Here is an 18,259-nt window from a genome sequence, read left to right on the forward strand (position 1 = left end):
TTATTTGAATTGTATGAATTATTTATTTTATTTTATTTTTTACTTGTTGTAAAATTATTTATTTGTGTGTCAAACTATTTATTTTGTGTTTTAAATTTTACTGCATTATTTAGAAGCATGGTTAAAATTGAAAGAAGAAAACTGAAAAACCTAGATGGGTCGACCGGTTGAGGGACGTTGTTGGGCACAGGCACCACCCAAAAGTGGCTACCCACATCAACGTCTTCATTCGGTATGTCTGCGCGCGTGCCAAACGTTGTTTGAGGGGCGTGTCTAGGAATGCTCTAAGAAGGAAAGCTCTCATCAAGGATTTGGTTACGATGTTGATGTCTTAGGACAACAGTAGGTTTCAAATGATCAAGATGAAAATTGGGGCAAGTACTTGCAGAGATGGGCAGCCGTTTTTCCCCTTTTTCCATTTTTTTCTTGTTTCCGTTTTAAAAAATACTTTCCCAAGAATACAAATTTTAAATTGAACATTTTTAAATAATATTTTTTAAAAATTAACCAATTTTAAATCTGCACATTTTTAATTTGAACACTTTTAAATTTAGTTTTTTCTAAAATCTGCACATTTCTAAAATCTTAATATTTTTAGAATTTTTTAAAAACAGAAAAAAGAAAATAGGAAAAAAAGGCAGCGCCTAACTGGGCCGCCGACATGGTCCGCATATAGGAGGAGAAGTCGCGCCATAAATTCTATCCATGGTCCTGTGATGGAGTCGGGCAGGTCAGACCTGCGATGTGTAGCGGAAATCATGCTCCATAATCCCAGATTACATCTCGATGAACTCATTCTTCAGATAACTACGAGAACACAGGCGTGTCCGTATTAAAACTAATTCAAACGTCGATCCATTCAAAACTGATGAATGCCATATTGGAACTCCGAGGAACTCATTCTTCAGTTAACTTCAAGAATACAGACGTGCCACTAACAGTACAATCTGAGCCTACTGGAGTCTGAAGCTATAGCAGTAAACCAGTCTATAGACAACCAAAAGAACAGGTCCCATCAGGCATCAGAATCTGCAATGTAACATGAGAACGGCATACCACTACTTGCAAATAAACAAACAAAGCTAATTTACTTCATTCTCAAGCATCATACAGATAGATAAGCTAGGCGGCCACCGGTTAATCGATAAAGAAGAGTTAAATGAATGTAGTATCAAAGTAATATTATTCTCATGCATCAGAGTTCTTGTAAGATGTGCGAATCAAAGTGTGAACATATTTTTACACAGCGGTTCCAAAAAGTGCCTGAAATGGAGTGAGCTTGCTGAGATAGTAACTTCCCTACTTGCTACTCTAGTTGCTACTGTCACTTCCTTCCTTGCTACTGTCAGATCCTTCACGTGTCAGACTGTCAGCATGCATTGCTCCGTGTTGACCTGGGCAACAACAAAGGGTTAGAATGAGTTCCTTGCTACTGTCCGAAAACTCTCGATTCGCACTCGGCTTGTGCATAAGGCCAAATCTTTAGCAAGATGAGAGATATAACATCAAAAGGTAATTGCGGCATACACCAGCTTCGATGCACCCTGCTTGAGTTTTAGATTGTGGCTGGTTAGTTGTGTAATTCCTTAACCATGAAAATCACATAAGATCGACGTGGTACTCAAAAAGCTATCAATTCCACATAAAGCACTTTCTTTTCTAATGTAGGATCACACTGAAAAGAATCTAGAATACTGCACGAGGTATTCTAAACTAATACGGAGTAGTTTTCTTGTGTTGCTTCAGACACCCACTCATCCTCCCATACGACAAGAAAAACATTGTCCTACTTTTAGCGAGCTAGATAAATACTAAAAACTTCCTTTTCTTCAGGAGATCTACACATAGTTTTATATTAATTTTGCTGTATGTCTTTTCCTCAAATCACAATATTCAACAGTCCATACTTGTTTTTCTTATTTAAGGTTATTCAGCAGTTGTGGACAGGACTTACGTTTCTTTGGGCGATTTCTGTCAGCAGCATTTGCCAATGGTCCTTGGAGCAGCATTTCTCGTTTATAAGATGATCTTGTTACCTGCTTACACAGATAGACTCCTATAATCATAATACAGGCCAACAAGAAAAAAAATACTGAACATATAGTTATGCTTGTATACGAAGAAAATCAGCTTAGGAGTTTGGTATGCAAATATGGATACATGTTTCATTATAGAACACGGAGACTTGAGTTAGAAGCTACAAAATGTAAATATTTTCAAGACGTATGGTGCTCCGGTAAAATATTAGTTCTCACCCTTCTGAAATGTACAGGCTCAGGACCAGGAGCATTTCCTCTCTGTTGCTGACGAAGAGTCTGCATGGCTTCACTCTCCTTAACCTTCTTCCTTAGATCTTCCAGATCTTGCTTCTTTTGAGCAAGTTTCTCTTTGGCCACCACAAGCTTCTCCTTTGCCACCGCATTCTTGTGTTTTTCCGCAATATTTTCATGTTTCGCCGCCACAAGTTGCTCTTTGGCCGCCACAAGGCGCTTCTTTACATATTCAAGCTGCTCCTCCATTGCCAAATGTTTCTTCACTACTGCGCTACCAAATGAGTCCACAATCAAATATCAGGCTCCTAAGAAACTAATTTAGGGGTAAATTTGAACAATATGAAAGATCACGAACCATCATAATAACTCTCCTGAAGTTTCTTCCTTAAAACCTCCAGCTCTTTGGTCTTCCGAGCAAGTTGTTCTTTTGCCATCACAAGCTCCTCCTTCGCAACCACATGTTCATTTTTTGCCGCAGAACTTTCATGTTTCGCCACCACAAGTTGCTCCTTGGCCGCCGTAAGCTCCTCATTCGCCGCCACATGTTCATGTTTTTCTGCCACAAGTTGCTCTTTCGCCGCCACAAGCTCATGGTTCGCCGCCGCAAGCTCCTTCTTCACGGTTTCAAGCTGCTCCTCCATTGATGCCACCTGCTCCTTGATTACTGCACGACCAAATGAGTCCAACATCATAAGTAAGGATCCTAAGAAACTAATTCAGGGGCAAAATTAAGCAATATGGAAGGTCACGAACCATCATAATCATGCTGCAAATTCTCCTTTTCTTCTGTGACCATATTAATCATATCCAGATATTCCATTTTTTCATCCCGGAACTTCTTGTTCTCTTCTGTGAGTTTATCAACCATACCTTTGATTTCTAGGTAGTCAATATTGGCATCCCTATGGTAGCATATCTTTGACTGAAGCTTAAAAGCCAGTGCATCAGCAATGTCAGCCATATAGCCAGCACCCTGCAGGTTCAGTGCTAACAGAATATCAAGAAACCTAGAATGGGTCATTTAGAATTGAGAATAAGAAGAATGGACATGCAGCATAAGAACTCACAATGCATCTAGACCATCCATAATTTCATCAAAGACATATAAAAATTCTCAATTTATTTTCGCCCACATGTTAATTTATTATTTCTTTATCGAAAAAAAACATGTTAATTATTTCTCATTTCATGTATTTTTATCGACAAAAAATTGAAAACATATGTAGTACTATTAGTAGAATTGGGGACTGGATGGACTTATCTATTTTTATATCATAGTGAAAATAGAGTAGTCAATGTCATATGATGTTCACACAATTATTATCTACAAAAAATTATAGTAGTACTAGCCAGGACATCAACGCTGATCAGAACAATTACAGGTCTACAAGCTACAATCAATGTTGCCCCAGAAACAGAGCCTTCCCAAGCTAATCCAAGCAAGCAATGCAACCCAACAACCATCCGCATCAAGAAAGACAGTCCCACCAATACACACTGAAGTCTTTATAAAATAAGAAATGCAAGAAATCAAAGAACACATAAGGTGGAAAAGTGCCTAGAAGAAACCCACTAAACAAAGCAAGAACACATTTACTCCAACTGCCGAATGATAAAGAAAAGGAGTTGCGCGATCTGAACTTGCTATTTCTGACAAGCCTACAAAAATCAAAGCTTAGGGTTTCTAGAAAAAAACTGTATAAGTCGAAGAACGGATATTTCTTCCTGATCTCGAAAGAGAAACCCAAGCTGCATAGGCGAAGAAATCATGGAGTGGAAAATGCTGTGTTTTTTTTTCCGTTGAAGAGAGGAGAATAGCAGAAGAATTTTACAAACCGAGAGCACAGGCTCAAACACAAACAAGAACACTCCTTTTTAACCCTGTTAAAAAACATAGGCCAGTCTTTAACCTCTAGGAAGAGCTTAAGGTGATGAAACAAAAATCTGATCATCCCCCAACAGCCAGCAAGAACAGACACAATCTAGCATAGAATTACAGCAAAGTAAGAAATCTGAACCTTTTACCACGTAAGAACTCCGCACTAGAATAAAATGCACTAGATGAGAATGGCGATAGAGGAAACTAGGGCTTTGCACTTTCTCGCACACAGGAGGAAGACAAAGAGAGGCACTCACCAAGCATTCAAGCAAGGCAGAGGTGGTCTTAAGTCTTAACTAGCAGGACTATAGCACTGCCTCGCAGAGTGCTCACACCATATGGTAGTACCTGAAGCCACGTGTCAAAGGTGTGATGGATTCTTTTATTGAGTGACCAATGGTGTGAACGACTGTGCAATGGTATGAGTCAATAGCATGCTTTCTTTTGAGATCCAATGGCATGTTTGTTGGTTGGTCCTTTTAAGAGAAACTAGAAGGTACCACACACGGGACTTTGTAGAAAGCAAACTGATGTGATGAATTTGGTGCCTTTCAAATTCTTATTAGAGACGTGGTTTCTGTTGATTTGTCCATGACACACCATGTGTCTTTCTTCATAAGCACAAGAAAGACAGCTGATTAAACCATATACAGTATGTTATAGAAAACAGAATTTTGAATTTCTTTTAGACATATATATAGTTTCTTTCCTGTTCATGGAGCAGCAAATGCACCTGCCAACCAAAAATTAGGGGACCTGGCATGGACCGTTTTATTTTTTGTCTACAGTAAATATTTTGGACTGGGGAAAGAAAATATGTGACTTAAGGCACAGCAATAACCACCAGTCTGAAGACTACAAAAGAAGATGTCCATCAGACCCATTCCACAACCTAACACAGGAAGACATACCAGAACTTACAAATATATAACTGAAGCACTAGAAAAGTGGAGATCAAGCTCTTGTTCTTCACCTTCCATGTATCAAACAGAAAGATAAGCAACTCGGAGAAGGGGAACATAAGAACATTGAATAAGAACCAAAGCCATCACATAGTTCTTGTCAGAAGTCTGAAATCAAGTTAGGACATATTTATACACCACAGTTCTACTAATATGCATGAAATGGCTGCTCCAAAAAAAAGATGCATTATCAAGGTTATCGCACAGGATAGACGGCTCGCTAAGATCATGCCATCCTTCCATGCTTGCTAGTGTTGACTAGGACATCTCATGACTTCCTTCCATGCTTGCTACAGTTAAACATCTCAGGGCTTCCTTCCTTCATTGCAACCGTCAGATCCTTCACTGGGTCACTTTCAGCACACGTCGTTTGCCTCGACCTGCGCGAGAAACTGTGTAAGCATGAGCTCGACGTGGAAGAAAGCGGCAATTATGGACACTCAATTCTGAAGGAAAAATATGTTTCTGTTTCAGATAATGTAAGAGAAACCATCCAGACCTCTGCATGAGGCATAATCTATGGCATAAAAAAAAGATGAACGTCCAAAAATACTAGCAGCGTACACTTGCAGAGATGCATGATGTTTGAGTTTTAAATTGGGCGAGGCAAATAGCAAGTTCTGCAAATTTTAACAATAAAAATCACATAAAATATATGTGGTACTCAAAACCTACAAAAAAATCTAGAAATCCAACATGAGAAATTCAAAGACAATTGTCAGTTGTGTTGCTTCAGTCACCAAGTCAGTCATCATCCCCTCGAGCAACACAAACTATGTTCTATTTCTACAGAGCAGCATGAATATCAAATGGTAGTCTTTCCGTTAGGGTGGCTAAACACTTAAATAGATTGTTGTTAGATGAAATGTTTTCTTGACCGGCATATCATTAACGCACAAAGTTCAAGAGAGCACAGTGGATGTCCAATAAAGGAAACAAGTAGCAGTTTTATGTCTTCAATTATTAGAAACAAGCTATTACTTAAGCCAAAAAGCTGCGACAGCAACGCATGTAACTGTCGCAAGACCACAACTGAAACACCATTCTGATACTCCAGTCATGAATAACTTAAACGCTGCAAAAAGTTCACAATCACCAACACCATACCTGTATGTCACTTGGTACCGCTTGAGTTTCTTCACATGGTCAAAGATACCGTCAACACACTCCCCAAGAGTGGCCTTCCTCCCTTCCTTGTAGTTCCAAACATCGAAGACACCACCTGTTCCATCAGTGTTGTATTCTTTCCTCTCCACCAATGCACTGATGACAGAATTGTAGGGGCCTTCTCCCCATGCCATCTTCAGTCCTTTCAGCTTATCATCATCAACATCTATGACCTCCTCCTAGTCACGTAAGCCACGCAAAATCTGTTAAGACGAAGCACATGCTGCAATGTACAATAAAGCTCTCAGCAGACGAGTTACCTGGCAATTGCCATCAACTATGACAGACTTGAAGGGATTCCAGTTTGGGCTATTGAGTACTTCCTGCCATAGGCTGTACAGTTCAGAAGCTTTTGCGCCAGAATGTTTTGGAGAAAGCTTGTCAGCACAAGCATCCTGGAATGGCTTCTCATTTAACTTCCCCATTTCCTTTAGCCCAACAGACCACCCAGCATCAATTTCAGTGAACCCCTGGAATACCAATTTGGATAGCATCAGACGATGAGCTTTCACGATGCCACAGATTTACAAATTTTGTATGTACATGTGTAACACATATGCATGTGCTCACTGCAAGCTCACAGATCTAGAATGTATGCAGTATACCAGTTCAGGGATGTATGATAAAACCTTGATCATCTTTTGTCTGACCACCTCCAGGTCGTTATCTCTGCTTGCATGCTGGCCAGCAATTGGGTTATTTGGTGGCTGCGGATAGGATCTCTGTTTTTTAAGGCGATCTCTGTTAGCATCATTGGCAGGTGATCCTTGGAGCAGCACAGCCCGTTTATGTGAGAATCTTGTCACCTGCTTATACAGTAGACTCCTATAATCATACTACAGACCAACAAGAAAATAAAAAACTGAACATGATGGTGTTCTACAAAAGACAGAGAATCAGCTTAAAAAATTAAGTATGCAGAGATTGAAAAGAGTGGTTTCAGACTGAAAAGAATACATATATAAATGAGAGAAAATTCATGCACTTGCAAATGTTCATTGCATTTACAGCACTAGTTCCAAACAACAATCGATATTCTACTACTCCTTATCGAAAAAAACAATCGATATTCTACTAGTGAAAATACTGAACAAAAGGAAAGGTTCAGAGATAGCCAGTGTATAGAGTAATAGATATTCATGAACCTGAGCAACTTCTTAATTAATAGATGAGGCAAAGCTTTTGCCTCCGTTTCAAAAAAAAAAAGATATTCATAAACCATAAAGGTGTTAGGTACTTATGTTGCATCATACAACATAAATAATTAAGTTAGAAGCTCCAAATTGTAAATAATTGTCAAGAAGTCTAGAGCTACTACAAAATATGGATGGCTGATAATGTTGCAAGAAAAACAATATGTGACCTCCAAGGCCTTATGAATTACTCCCTCCATTCCATATTAGTTGTCGCAGATTCGGATGATCTATACACAAAATGTGTCTAGATACATCCAAATCGGCGACAACTAATATGGACCGGAGGAGTAGCTGTTAGTTTGTACCATTCCGGGCCTAAAGAATTAGGTTAGAAGCTACAAACTGTAAGTAATTGTCAAGAAGTCTAGGGCTACTACAGAATATGGATGGCTGATAATGTTGCAAGAAGAACAATATGTGACCTCTCAGGCCATATGCATCAGTTGTTAGTTTGTACCATTCCAGGCCTAGGAGACTCAAGCTGGGCGTGCATGGCTTCACTCTCCTGAAGCTTCTTCCTAAGAGCCTTCATCTCTTTGCTCTGCTGAGCAAGTTGCTCTTTTGCCGTGGCAAGCTCCTTCTTTGCTGCCACATGTTCAAGCTTTTCTTCTTCAAGCTCATCCTTCACTATTTCAAGCTCCTCCTCCATCGGTTCTACCAGCTCCTTGATCACTGCCACAAAATGAGTCCAGCATCGCACATAAGGATCCCAAGAAACAAATTAGGAATCAGAACTTGGAACTTTAAGAAAGAACACAGACCTTCATTGTCCTTCTGGAGAATCTCTTTTTCTTCTAAAACCTTATCAATAGTACTCAGGAATTCTGTGTTCTCATCCAGGAGCTTCCTTTTATCTTCTATAACTGTGTCAACCATAGCCTTGATTTGCACATACTCCACAACAGCCTCTCTGTGGTAGTATATCTTCGATTCAAGCTTTGAAGTCAAAGCATCAGAAGTGGCATCCTTTGCTCTGCTCCCTGCCATATAGCCTGCAGGTTCAATGGCCAACAGAGTATCACAAACATAGTCACCTTGCACCATGTTACACTATTAGTGCCAGTGTTTCTGTGGTGGTTAGGTAATAGCCTAGTATGCACTTAAAAGATAAAAGGTGCATTTATGAGCCAAACATGTGACTGATTATGCACTGTTGAACTTAGAACATGGTAATACAATTGACAAGAAACACCTTTCACAGGAAAGCAAGCATAAAGACACGATTTTCATTTGGATCATTCGGAATCTCATCAAAGTTAGATAAAGGTTCATAAATTGCTTCTCGTTGGCATGTTCACCGTCGTCAGATCATGAATTCGTAGTAGCAGGTGGTTGGTTGTGCACTGAAGAACGTACTAGCGGCACTGACAGGTGTCGTCAAAGGGGAATCAGAGAAACAGAGCACTTGCTCATGCAATCCAAGAAAATATTGGGGAAAAACCTCACCTTTGCAATTGGTTCTACCACGGTGCTGCCGCCTAAACTTCCGCCGGGCCGAACTCGAGCTGATCTGCGAAGGGGAACAGTCGATTAGGTGGGTGAAGGACAGGACTGGTAGGGTTTAGGGCTTTAGGAACTGAAACTTAAATCTTGGAACAAAAATAGGGTGGGAATCGTCAGAAGAAACCCACGGAACAGAGCAACAGCACATTTCCCAACTGTAGTCGCAAGATCCGAACTTGCTCTTTCCCAAAAAAGCAATTTTAGGTTTCCAAAAAAGAAAAGAATAACAAGTTGAAGAGCAAGCATGTGTTCGAATCCTCCCAAAACAAACCAAATCGCGAGAACAAGAACACGGAGGCGAAGGCGAAGGGGAAAATCTTACCCTCCAGGCCAGGAAGAGCGGCCTAACGAGCGAAGAGGGACGAGCGCGGCGGGTTTGGGGTTTTCCCTTCTTCCTCTTGCACAGCGGAGTACGAAAGAGAGAGGTGGGATGGTGGGAACTGGGAAGGGAACCAAATAATGCCGCTGCGACTACGAGCGCCGAGCGCGCCGTTGAGTGAGGGGTGGAACGACGCACATGCCGGGTCGGTCCGCTCTGCAAACTGCAAAGGAGCTTTCTTCAGTTCCTTTCTTCATGGGTTGTCTAGATTTTTCTCAAGTCTCTTTTTTTTTTGAAATTCAATTCGGCTCCTGGTACACATGCTTCCTCTACCAAAAAAATCAAAATTTAAAATTTCGAAAAAAATAAAAATATTCTAAGTGTACATCTCCATTCTATATGTGTGTTAAGTTTCGGGAAAAACCAATACTTTTTTTGTAGTCTATGTAAAAAAAATGCGTTTAAAGATTTATTTTTAGCACCGATTTTTTTTCTCTTACACACGCCGCCACATGACAAGTCGATTTTTTATGAAACAACTTGGTGTATGTGTAGCTCGTGAAAATATACGTTGCAAACTTTTTGTTTTAATTAATTTGTCATTTTAAAAATGTTTCTAAGATGTATTTCAAAATAAAAGGAGCATATGCTTTCATGAGCCAAAGCACCACTCCCTCTTTTAGCGAAAATTCTATTTATTGATAAGCATCCATACCAGTACAAAGAACACCTAAAATAATAAAGATTATAAATAGGTCCATAGACCACCTAGCGATGACTACACATACGAGCGTCAGAGAAGGCATGCCGCCTTCGCCCCTCCATCACTAAAGTCAGACAAAGCTTGTCTAGTCACTAGTAAGAATATGGTTAGGTGGAGTCTTACTAGCGGCGCACCATAATTTTTCTACGCCACCATCATGGCTAGTGGAGGAGGTTAAAAAGAGGGTTCGCCACTAGTAAGCCCTTAGTAGTGGCATATGTCCTCTCTGCAACGCCGATGCCCCCGTTGCCGCAATGGTACACCAAAGACCTCATGCGGGACTCTGGCTAGACGGCCTCGACACCGAGCTCCTTTGCCGCTCGGCTCCACCCCACCACTAGCTGCGCTGCACGCGGCCAAGGCCGACTGCCTCTCGATCCATCGCTCGCCAAGCCAACGCCAGATCCCCTCACTCTCATCCCAATCGCAAGGACTTTGTCGCATTATCATGGGGATTCGAGGCCATCACCACGGGGCCAGCGCCACCTCGACGACGACGTCCCTGCCTCGGTGTCTGCTCTGGCACCACGATGTCCATGAGTAGCACATTGGCCAGGTGGCGCGAGCAGGGCCAACGCGGGGCGAGCATGCAGTTGGGCGTGGGTGCGCGTTGAACGGTTTGTATGCAGTGCGGAACCATGCACGCGCGAGTGGCTTCTTTTTATATTGCTAGTAGTGGCATACGTGGGAGGGGTACGCCATCAATCATGGCTACGCCACCAGTATCTAAACTACTGGTGCCGTTTATGGTGGGTACGCCACCAGTAGCCAGTTATTTTGTCTTCAAGATATAGTCGTTGCCTCACCAACGCGAAAAATACACTAAAAATAGCCTAAGAAGTGACGAATATCTCTTGCCGGCGAGGGGACGAAACTGGTTTTAGTATCGCCTCAATGATCGCCTTTGTTGCTCTCCTACTCACGTACGGGTTCGGTAACTTCTTCTATTGTCTACTCCCTCCATCCTAAAATATAAAGCATATAGGTTTAGTTAAAAGTCAACATATTCTAATTTTAACTAAGTTTATAAAAAAGATAGACGGTCAGATGATGCTAATCGGACGGATGCGAATATGCGATGATGTGGATAGGCTGCATGTGAATATAGGCAATTGATTGTTTCCTGGTGGCGGTTTTTTGCTTTATAGTAGTAAGAGATATAGAGATCTTGCAAATTGAATTAGTTTTTTTTTGTAAATTTGTACAACAACCTTTTTTGCATTGGGCGATAAATACAGTGCGCGTACACTAGTTACTAGTCAGGTTAACGACTGAAGCATGCATGTTGCTCGATATTTGTCATGAAAATCACCAAAAACGCGAGTACAGAACGGTGTCAACTGAATCAGCTGATTATTTATGTTTGAACTGAATGAATCAGCTGATCGATACTACTTGAACTGAAAGAATCTGAACACTGTCTGCTAGCATGCACGTTGTCACCGTTTTCAGGTTGCATCTCACTACACCACGGTAGGGTTTTAGGGGCACTTTTATGTGCCTTTAAATTTATAAATTGTGCCCTAAAAACTTATAAGGGCACATAAAAATGTGCCGAATTTACTTGCTACTCGGAAAGTATTAAAGGCACATAAAAAATGTGCCCTTATAGGTATACATTTGAGGGCATATATTCAAATGCCCCAAAAACTTTTGAGGGCACATTTTTAAAATGCCCTAAAAACTTTAGAGGGAACATCAAAATTGTGCCCTTAAAACTTTAGATGACACATCACAATTGTGCCCTGAAAAGTTTAGAGGGCACATCAAAATTGTGCCCTGAAAACTTTAGAGGGCACATCAAAATTGTGCCCTAAAAACTTTAGAGGGCACATCAAAATTCTGCCCATAAAACTTTAGAGGGCACATCCAAATTGTGACCTGAAAAGTTTAGAGGGCACATCTAAATTGTGCCCTGAAAAGTTTAGAGGGCACATCTAAATTGTGCCCTGAAAAGTTTAGAGGGCACATCTAAATTGTGCCCTGAATTATTTATAGGGCACATCAAAAAGCAGTTTTAAAATTCACATTACAGCCTAAATCAGTAATAAAGTTTTCAAATGGAAAATTTAGTTTACAAATTCAGACATCAATTCACATAATCACAGTTTTCATACAGAATGCAGTTTACACACGGAACAGAATTAATACACAAGTCTCAGAATTGAATTCTATGAAAATCAAACTAGAATTTGTTCCTTTACATCTTCTTTTGTTCACTCTCCCCTTCTTTTCTTTCTTTACATCTTCGTCTGAAAATATTTAAAGTAATACATGTTGAACACTTGACACATGTAAAGGTTAGCAACATCAATTATACTAACAAGAAAAGCCGACGTAGCAAAGAAAGAAAAGCTACATCACTGAAATGAAAGTAGCTAGCTGCTCCCTCCGTTTGTTTTTAATCGACGTTGAGTGTGTTCAGTGCGTGCCTGCAGGCGGGGTGATTGCCGCGTCGATTAAAACCGACCATAGTAGTATAACAGAAGGACGGTAACATAAGCAGATGATAAAGATGAAAGGCGACCAAAAAGGAAATCTCAAACGAGGACACTAATCTTAGGCGGTACTCACCAAATAAGTGTATAGAATCTATATAGCACAAAGGTGTAGTCTCTAGGGAAGAGTTTGAAAAAAACTCATATACTGTCTTCATAATGGAAATCACAACGTAAGTTTAAATCTCAAACGAGGACACTAATTTCGTGATGGAAAGCAGAAAATAACTGGAGCACATGTAAGTTGAAGCATAATTGTATTCAAATTCATATGAAACATTCAGAATACCTGTAAGCGCAATTCGGATTCGCTGAACACTACGATACAACACAGATGTGCAACGGTACGAAGACATTCTGATAACTGTAGGCAATAAAATGGACCAGACTTAGATACATATGTGCTGAAGAGAGTAGACAGATCAAATAATTTGGTATTTAATAGGAGTCAATTCTACTCATAAGCAAACAGGCAGAGATACTTCTCCACAGAGTTATAAAAAGGCAATAAAGTGCATGTAAAATGTAATGGGTGACTGGTGGAAATAGGAAGAAAAATCCCACATGAATAATGAGATAAAACAAAACTAACAAGACCGACTTGAAATGTTTCATTATGCCTTTCAACTAACTAGCACTGAAAAGTAACAACACAAACACATTTCCAGAAAAAGCTAAACCTCATATCTATTGTTGAGATATCAAAATGAGATCTACTAGCTATATGCCTATATCACTCCATCTCAAAATTGCAGCATTCATCTGATGACTTAACACGACACTGTTAGATTTTGCACACAACCGGGAAATTTAAGTTGAGATATACTTACTCATCCACATAAAGAACAAATGTTTTTGATGCTTAAGGGCATATAAAATGGTACAAGTTGCAACGAGCTGAGATCAGCGGGCATTACCAGTGCCTCAAGGTGCTTGTCGAATCCCTCGAGTTGAACTCAGACGAAGGAGAGCGCCTTGGACGCGGCTATGAAGGCGGCGTAGTTCTCCACCGCCACCTCGTACATCTGCCGCCACACCCGCTTCCCATCCACTCGCAGAAGCTCCGGCTCCTGCGCAGACACGAACACCACCACCAAAACATCACTACCACCGTTGATCATACTAAGGATTATGGAGCGCTGCAAGCGCGAGTGGACTCACGGGAGTACCTTGTGGAGGCGCTCGATGGAGAAGGAGAAGAGCTGGGACATGTAGGGCTGGTAGGCGGCTCCGAAGACCGGGAGCACGGAGGCGTCATCCATGTCGGCAGAGAGTTCTGACTAGTGGCAGTGGCCCGCGTCGAGGAGGTCCATGGCAACACCACTAGTGTGCTTGTCTATATGAATTTTATTTACTCACCCCAGACAGCACCACTATATACTATATAGTCCCCCTCAACAAGGGTACCATGGGACCTCTGCGGATGATGATTGCTCAGCATCACTATCCACCATCAAGCGTGCTTTTGACAGAAAAATATTGAGCAATCCTGTCATATCACTAGCAGCTTTTAGCTTTGCCCTCTGCTCAACATTCTTCACTAGAAGCACAAAAGCTATTAACATAATTGGTTCCTCAAAAAATGTCTTACATCCCTGCAAGAAAATCAGTTGGTATAAAATAATAAGCATTGTACACTAAGAACATATGTTAGAATGCGAAGTAATGTTTATAAAATAGAGAGATTGTAGAATAAAATGGAACCTAAATTATGAACTTGCCCAACAAAATCTTAAAAAGCAGCGACAAGGATGCAGTTGTGGTAAGAATTCAAATTCCTGATTCTTCTGTTTTGATTTATCTGAGGCCATGCATGCAACTATGCAGAAATGAAATCCTTCCAGGAAGAGAGTAGGAGTTACCAGCTTTGGAATGAAGGTTGCAACTGAACTGACTGCAAAAGATGACAGAGCGCCTAAACCAACCAACGTATTCATGTTTGGAGACCCCTTGAATAGACTTTTCAGTCAAGAATTAGTCGTCGACCAGGACCAGCAAATGTAAATATTGAGAGTGACAAATGAAATCCAGTGGAATGAAATAGATGCATCAATGGTGCATTAACTCCAAAGAGGTGAGAAATATGTCCCGGTAGGCAAACATCGCATAATGCCCAAGATACAGCAAAGATCACGGCCTAAAAGAGAAATCAATGTCATGTTAGTTACAAAATTGTCACCTTTTTTCATAATAAAATGTTGACTTGGAGGAAGCTCGTAATATTGATGGCTAATTTTTAATGCAAATGAAGTTTACCACTTTGTTTTAGATTCTGAAGTTTCTCATCCATCTTTCTTTCAAAAACTTTCTGTGAACTCTCTTTTGAAGAATCTGCAAGTATGATAGACATTTATATGAGACTGGCACATGGCAGAAAACGTCCGAGGGGGTTTCAGACTTTAACTAGAGTACAAAGCGAAAAAGGAGAATACAAAAGCTATTTCATCTGTCTTGAATTACAAAATACAATGTGAACAATACTTCGGAATATACTCCCACCATTCGTATAGAGATGACATTTTAGAATTTCTCTTTCTTGTTCAGGAATACATGATGTTTTATAACGCATATTTGGTCATAGTTCCTATTATGCCCTTGCCTGCACCCAATGAGTACTTACGAATGATTTTACGAGATTAATTGTGGGTGCCAGTATGCAGTCTTATCTCTCCTGAGTAACATTTTAGCACATCCGACCAATGAAAGTAGTTGAATAAATATTTACCGCTTGACTACTCTCTTTTAAAATGCTACTCCCGGGTAAAAAGTAAGTGTACTGGCACCAACACAAAAATTTAAAAAAAAGACTAGGCTGCTAGCTTTCACTGGCTAGTGGGTCGGAACAACTGTCCATGCCATGCATGTTCCATCTCCGAGAAGGTTTACCACTCCCTTGAATGAGGTTGAGGGCTAGTGTTGCCATTTCACCATTTTTTATCCTTAAATTAACATGTGAAAGTGAACAGATGGAGTGTGATATATCTGAAGCAAAGGTTGCCCAGCTTCAACTAATACTAATACGTAATAACTGGACTTCTAAAATACCATCTATAGATCTCAAATCAAAAGATGATCGAAATGCTTAATCAGACTGTCAAGTATCAACCATTGGGCCTACCCATCTTGCTGATTTTGCATGTTAGGGACAACTAGGAATGTCCAAAGTTCTAACCTATTATTCAGACTGATCTCATCGCCCCACAATTAGACAATCCCACGACACAATTTAGCCAATCGTAACAGTTTACCTCGATGGCTGGATTTGTACCCGTATGTCGTCAACTGGCTGGCAAGCTTCTCATCTAGCTGGAGTTTCCAATCCTTCACAGACGTATCTTCCAGCACTGCCCACACAACTGCCGTCTCAGTGGCAAGGTTGACAGTTGCAGACTGCACCTGGGGCTGCAAACACAAGCACACTTACTTACAAACAAAGCTAGTGAACAAAAAAAAACTTCGGGAAAGCACTGCATTTGACTTTGAGCGAGTGAGGCATGCTGATGCAAACTAACCTCAATCTCCAGAATGCGTTTAATGCTTGCTGTGCAGCCCCCATAGGACATCCCCTGCAATCAAAAGTTCAAAAACCATCAAATGGCTAACATAGGTACAGATTACATGCTTCTAGTTCCAACAACAACGTGGAGATAGGAGGTAGAGTAATTATTCACAATTGACAAGTCACACCCCAACATCGAGAATTATGGTATCGGCCTCCTCCGTCACCACAGTCCCCTGGGAAGCACGCGGCCGCTTCCACCTGTCCCCGTCGCCTCCATCCCCGCCACCCCCTCCATCGTCGTTCCCCCTACCGCCCCCGCCGCCTTGCGGACCGGTCGACGGGAGGGAGGAAGCCGAGACGCTCACGAAACAGCGGCGAGGCCCCCTGCGCGGGTAGGCCAGCCGCGGAACGCGAGCGAGATGAGGGGAAGGTCGCCGGGCACCGCGAGGCGCCGCTGCGCAGAAGCGGCAACCACGGGGGCACGCCCGAGCGTGGCCGGTGGGGCCTGGCGGCGGAGGATGTGGTGCGGGGAAGAGGCCGGGAAGTCAAGGTGGCGACGGGGACTCCACCATCCCCGCCCCGATCCCCGCCATTACCCGCCCCCGCCAGTACCCGCCAGGTTAGGCCTTGTTTGGTACTAGAGTTTTACTGGGGATTGGCGGGGATAATCCGCTCCAAACTTCAAATCCCCACTTATCCCCAACGCATGTTTGGTGATAGAGTATGAGCGAGTTTAATCCCCACTTATCCCCACTTTTCCCCAAAATTTAGTGTAATTTTTTCAATCCCCAATACTCTACATCTACCTAGTGGATTGGGGATGGGGTTTTGTGGGGATTGGATGAATTTCTGCTGTCACCCAATACTCTAGAGTATTATCCCCACTGATCCCCACTAAAACACCAGTGCCAAACAAGGCCTTATCGGGGGAGAAACGTCCCCCGTCCCCGCGAATGACGGGTACTCGACCCCCACTGGGGATTCCACGGGGCCCTCGACGGCGGGATCTGCATGAGGATGCTGGAGACTCCACGGGGACCTTGGCGGCGAGCTCTTGATGGAGGATGAGGGCGGCGAGCTGTTGCGGGGGCGGGCAGATGCAGGGGAGATCGTCGTCGAGCTGATGCGGGCGGGAGGATGCTGGCGACGAGCAGATGCGGGCGGGAGGATGCGGGCGACGAGATCCCCCTTGCGCCGACGCGCGGCTGCCGCCGGTGTGCCCCCATGAATCGCGGAGGAGAGGAAGGTGGGATCGTGGGTCTGGGATTGGAGTTTGCAGTGACGTGGAGAATTGACCAGCGTCTCGTGGCCTTCGTGGGCTCAAGAATGGGATCTGGGTTAGTTTTGTTAGGCTGACATGTGGGCTCTACTAGTTTGGGATCGGGTACTGTTTGGGATCTACTAGTTGGACTGGAACGTGGTATATGCAATATTGATTTACAGACAACCAGTACATGTGCAGTTGAATTGGTACCATTCTCATTGGAATTCGAATTTTCGATATATGTCCTTATTGTCTGTACTAAAATATTTTGAAATGTAACAGTTAAGTTTGGTCTGTAATATATAAGTAACATCTAGACTGTAATACCTAAGTAAGGCATATGTGTGACAACATCTGTGTGATGTAATTTATTAGGTAACTATTAATATGTGTTTTCTATTTTGTTGCTTTGTAGCTTTTAGGGCACATCACAAATGTGCCCTTATAGCTATTAGGGCACATGGATTTGTGCCCTCATAGCTCTACCTATTAGGGTACATTGGATAGGTGCCCTCATATGTATACCTATGAGGGCACATTGCATATATGCCCCAAAAACTATTTAGGGCATATGGATTTGTGCCCTTACAGGCCATACTTTTAGGGCAAATCGAAATGTGCCCTAAAAAGTATATCTTTGAGGGCACATCCAAAATATGCCCTAATTGTTATGTCATATAAAGGCACTTAAAATATGTGCCATGATATGTAGTTTTTTAGGGCATAAATAAAATGTGCCTCTAAGGATGTGCCCCTAAAACCCTACCATGATGTAGTGTCTCCCCGCTGGCGCCGGACGGAGTTTAGTTCAGATATCAGGTCCATGTTGGATTGGAACCGACTATGCCAAAAGAAAAAGAAAAAAAACACAACCGACTTACCCCACCCATATATATCAGGCCGTTGCACGACGTCAAACCGAATCATCTCGAT

The 18,259-nt window shown here is 41.9% G+C and overlaps 2 protein-coding genes and 1 pseudogene across 2 annotated transcripts; all 3 read right to left on the reverse strand.

Annotated features, from left to right (window-relative positions):
• Nucleotides 1-1,022: 1,022 nt before the first annotated feature.
• On the reverse strand, nucleotides 1,023-3,264 carry LOC127304628 (uncharacterized). The gene is made up of 5 exons (XM_051335258.2): nucleotides 3,027-3,264; nucleotides 2,629-2,937; nucleotides 2,256-2,539; nucleotides 1,955-2,036; nucleotides 1,023-1,394 (listed from the first exon to the last, which is right to left on the reverse strand). The coding sequence occupies exons 1-5, from the start codon at nucleotides 3,232-3,234 to the stop codon at nucleotides 1,312-1,314; spliced, it is 966 nt and encodes a 321-aa protein (XP_051191218.2). The 5' UTR covers nucleotides 3,235-3,264; the 3' UTR covers nucleotides 1,023-1,311.
• Nucleotides 3,265-5,159: 1,895 nt separating this feature from the next.
• Nucleotides 5,160-8,982, reverse strand: LOC127299168 (uncharacterized). The gene is made up of 7 exons (XM_051329087.2): nucleotides 8,924-8,982; nucleotides 8,239-8,469; nucleotides 7,935-8,149; nucleotides 6,887-7,087; nucleotides 6,542-6,751; nucleotides 6,222-6,460; nucleotides 5,160-5,494 (listed from the first exon to the last, which is right to left on the reverse strand). The coding sequence occupies exons 2-7, from the start codon at nucleotides 8,462-8,464 to the stop codon at nucleotides 5,383-5,385; spliced, it is 1,203 nt and encodes a 400-aa protein (XP_051185047.1). The 5' UTR covers nucleotides 8,465-8,469; nucleotides 8,924-8,982; the 3' UTR covers nucleotides 5,160-5,382.
• A 5,814-nt stretch (nucleotides 8,983-14,796) lies between these two features.
• Nucleotides 14,797-18,253, reverse strand: LOC127299170 (uncharacterized; annotated as a pseudogene).
• Nucleotides 18,254-18,259: the final 6 nt, after the last annotated feature.

This window comes from Lolium perenne, chromosome 5, assembly GCF_019359855.2.
Source record: "Lolium perenne isolate Kyuss_39 chromosome 5, Kyuss_2.0, whole genome shotgun sequence".
NCBI classification, from domain to species: domain Eukaryota; kingdom Viridiplantae; phylum Streptophyta; class Magnoliopsida; order Poales; family Poaceae; genus Lolium; species Lolium perenne.

Coding starts and splice junctions, on each gene's coding strand:
- LOC127299168 (XM_051329087.2), bottom strand. CDS start 8,464: ATGGCAGGGAGCAGAGCAAAGGATGCCACTTCTGATGCTTTGACTTCA. Junction 6,461..6,541: donor TAGTTGATGGCAATTGCCAG/GTAACTCGTCTG, acceptor TTACGTGACTAG/GAGGAGGTCATAGATGTTGA. Junction 5,495..6,221: donor CGGTACCAAGTGACATACAG/GTATGGTGTTGG, acceptor TTTCTCGCGCAG/GTCGAGGCAAACGACGTGTG.
- LOC127304628 (XM_051335258.2), bottom strand. CDS start 3,234: ATGGCTGACATTGCTGATGCACTGGCTTTTAAGCTTCAGTCAAAGATA. Junction 2,938..3,026: donor TTTGCAGCATGATTATGATG/GTTCGTGACCTT, acceptor TTGGTCGTGCAG/TAATCAAGGAGCAGGTGGCA. Junction 1,395..1,954: donor CAGAAATCGCCCAAAGAAAC/GTAAGTCCTGTC, acceptor GTTGTTGCCCAG/GTCAACACGGAGCAATGCAT.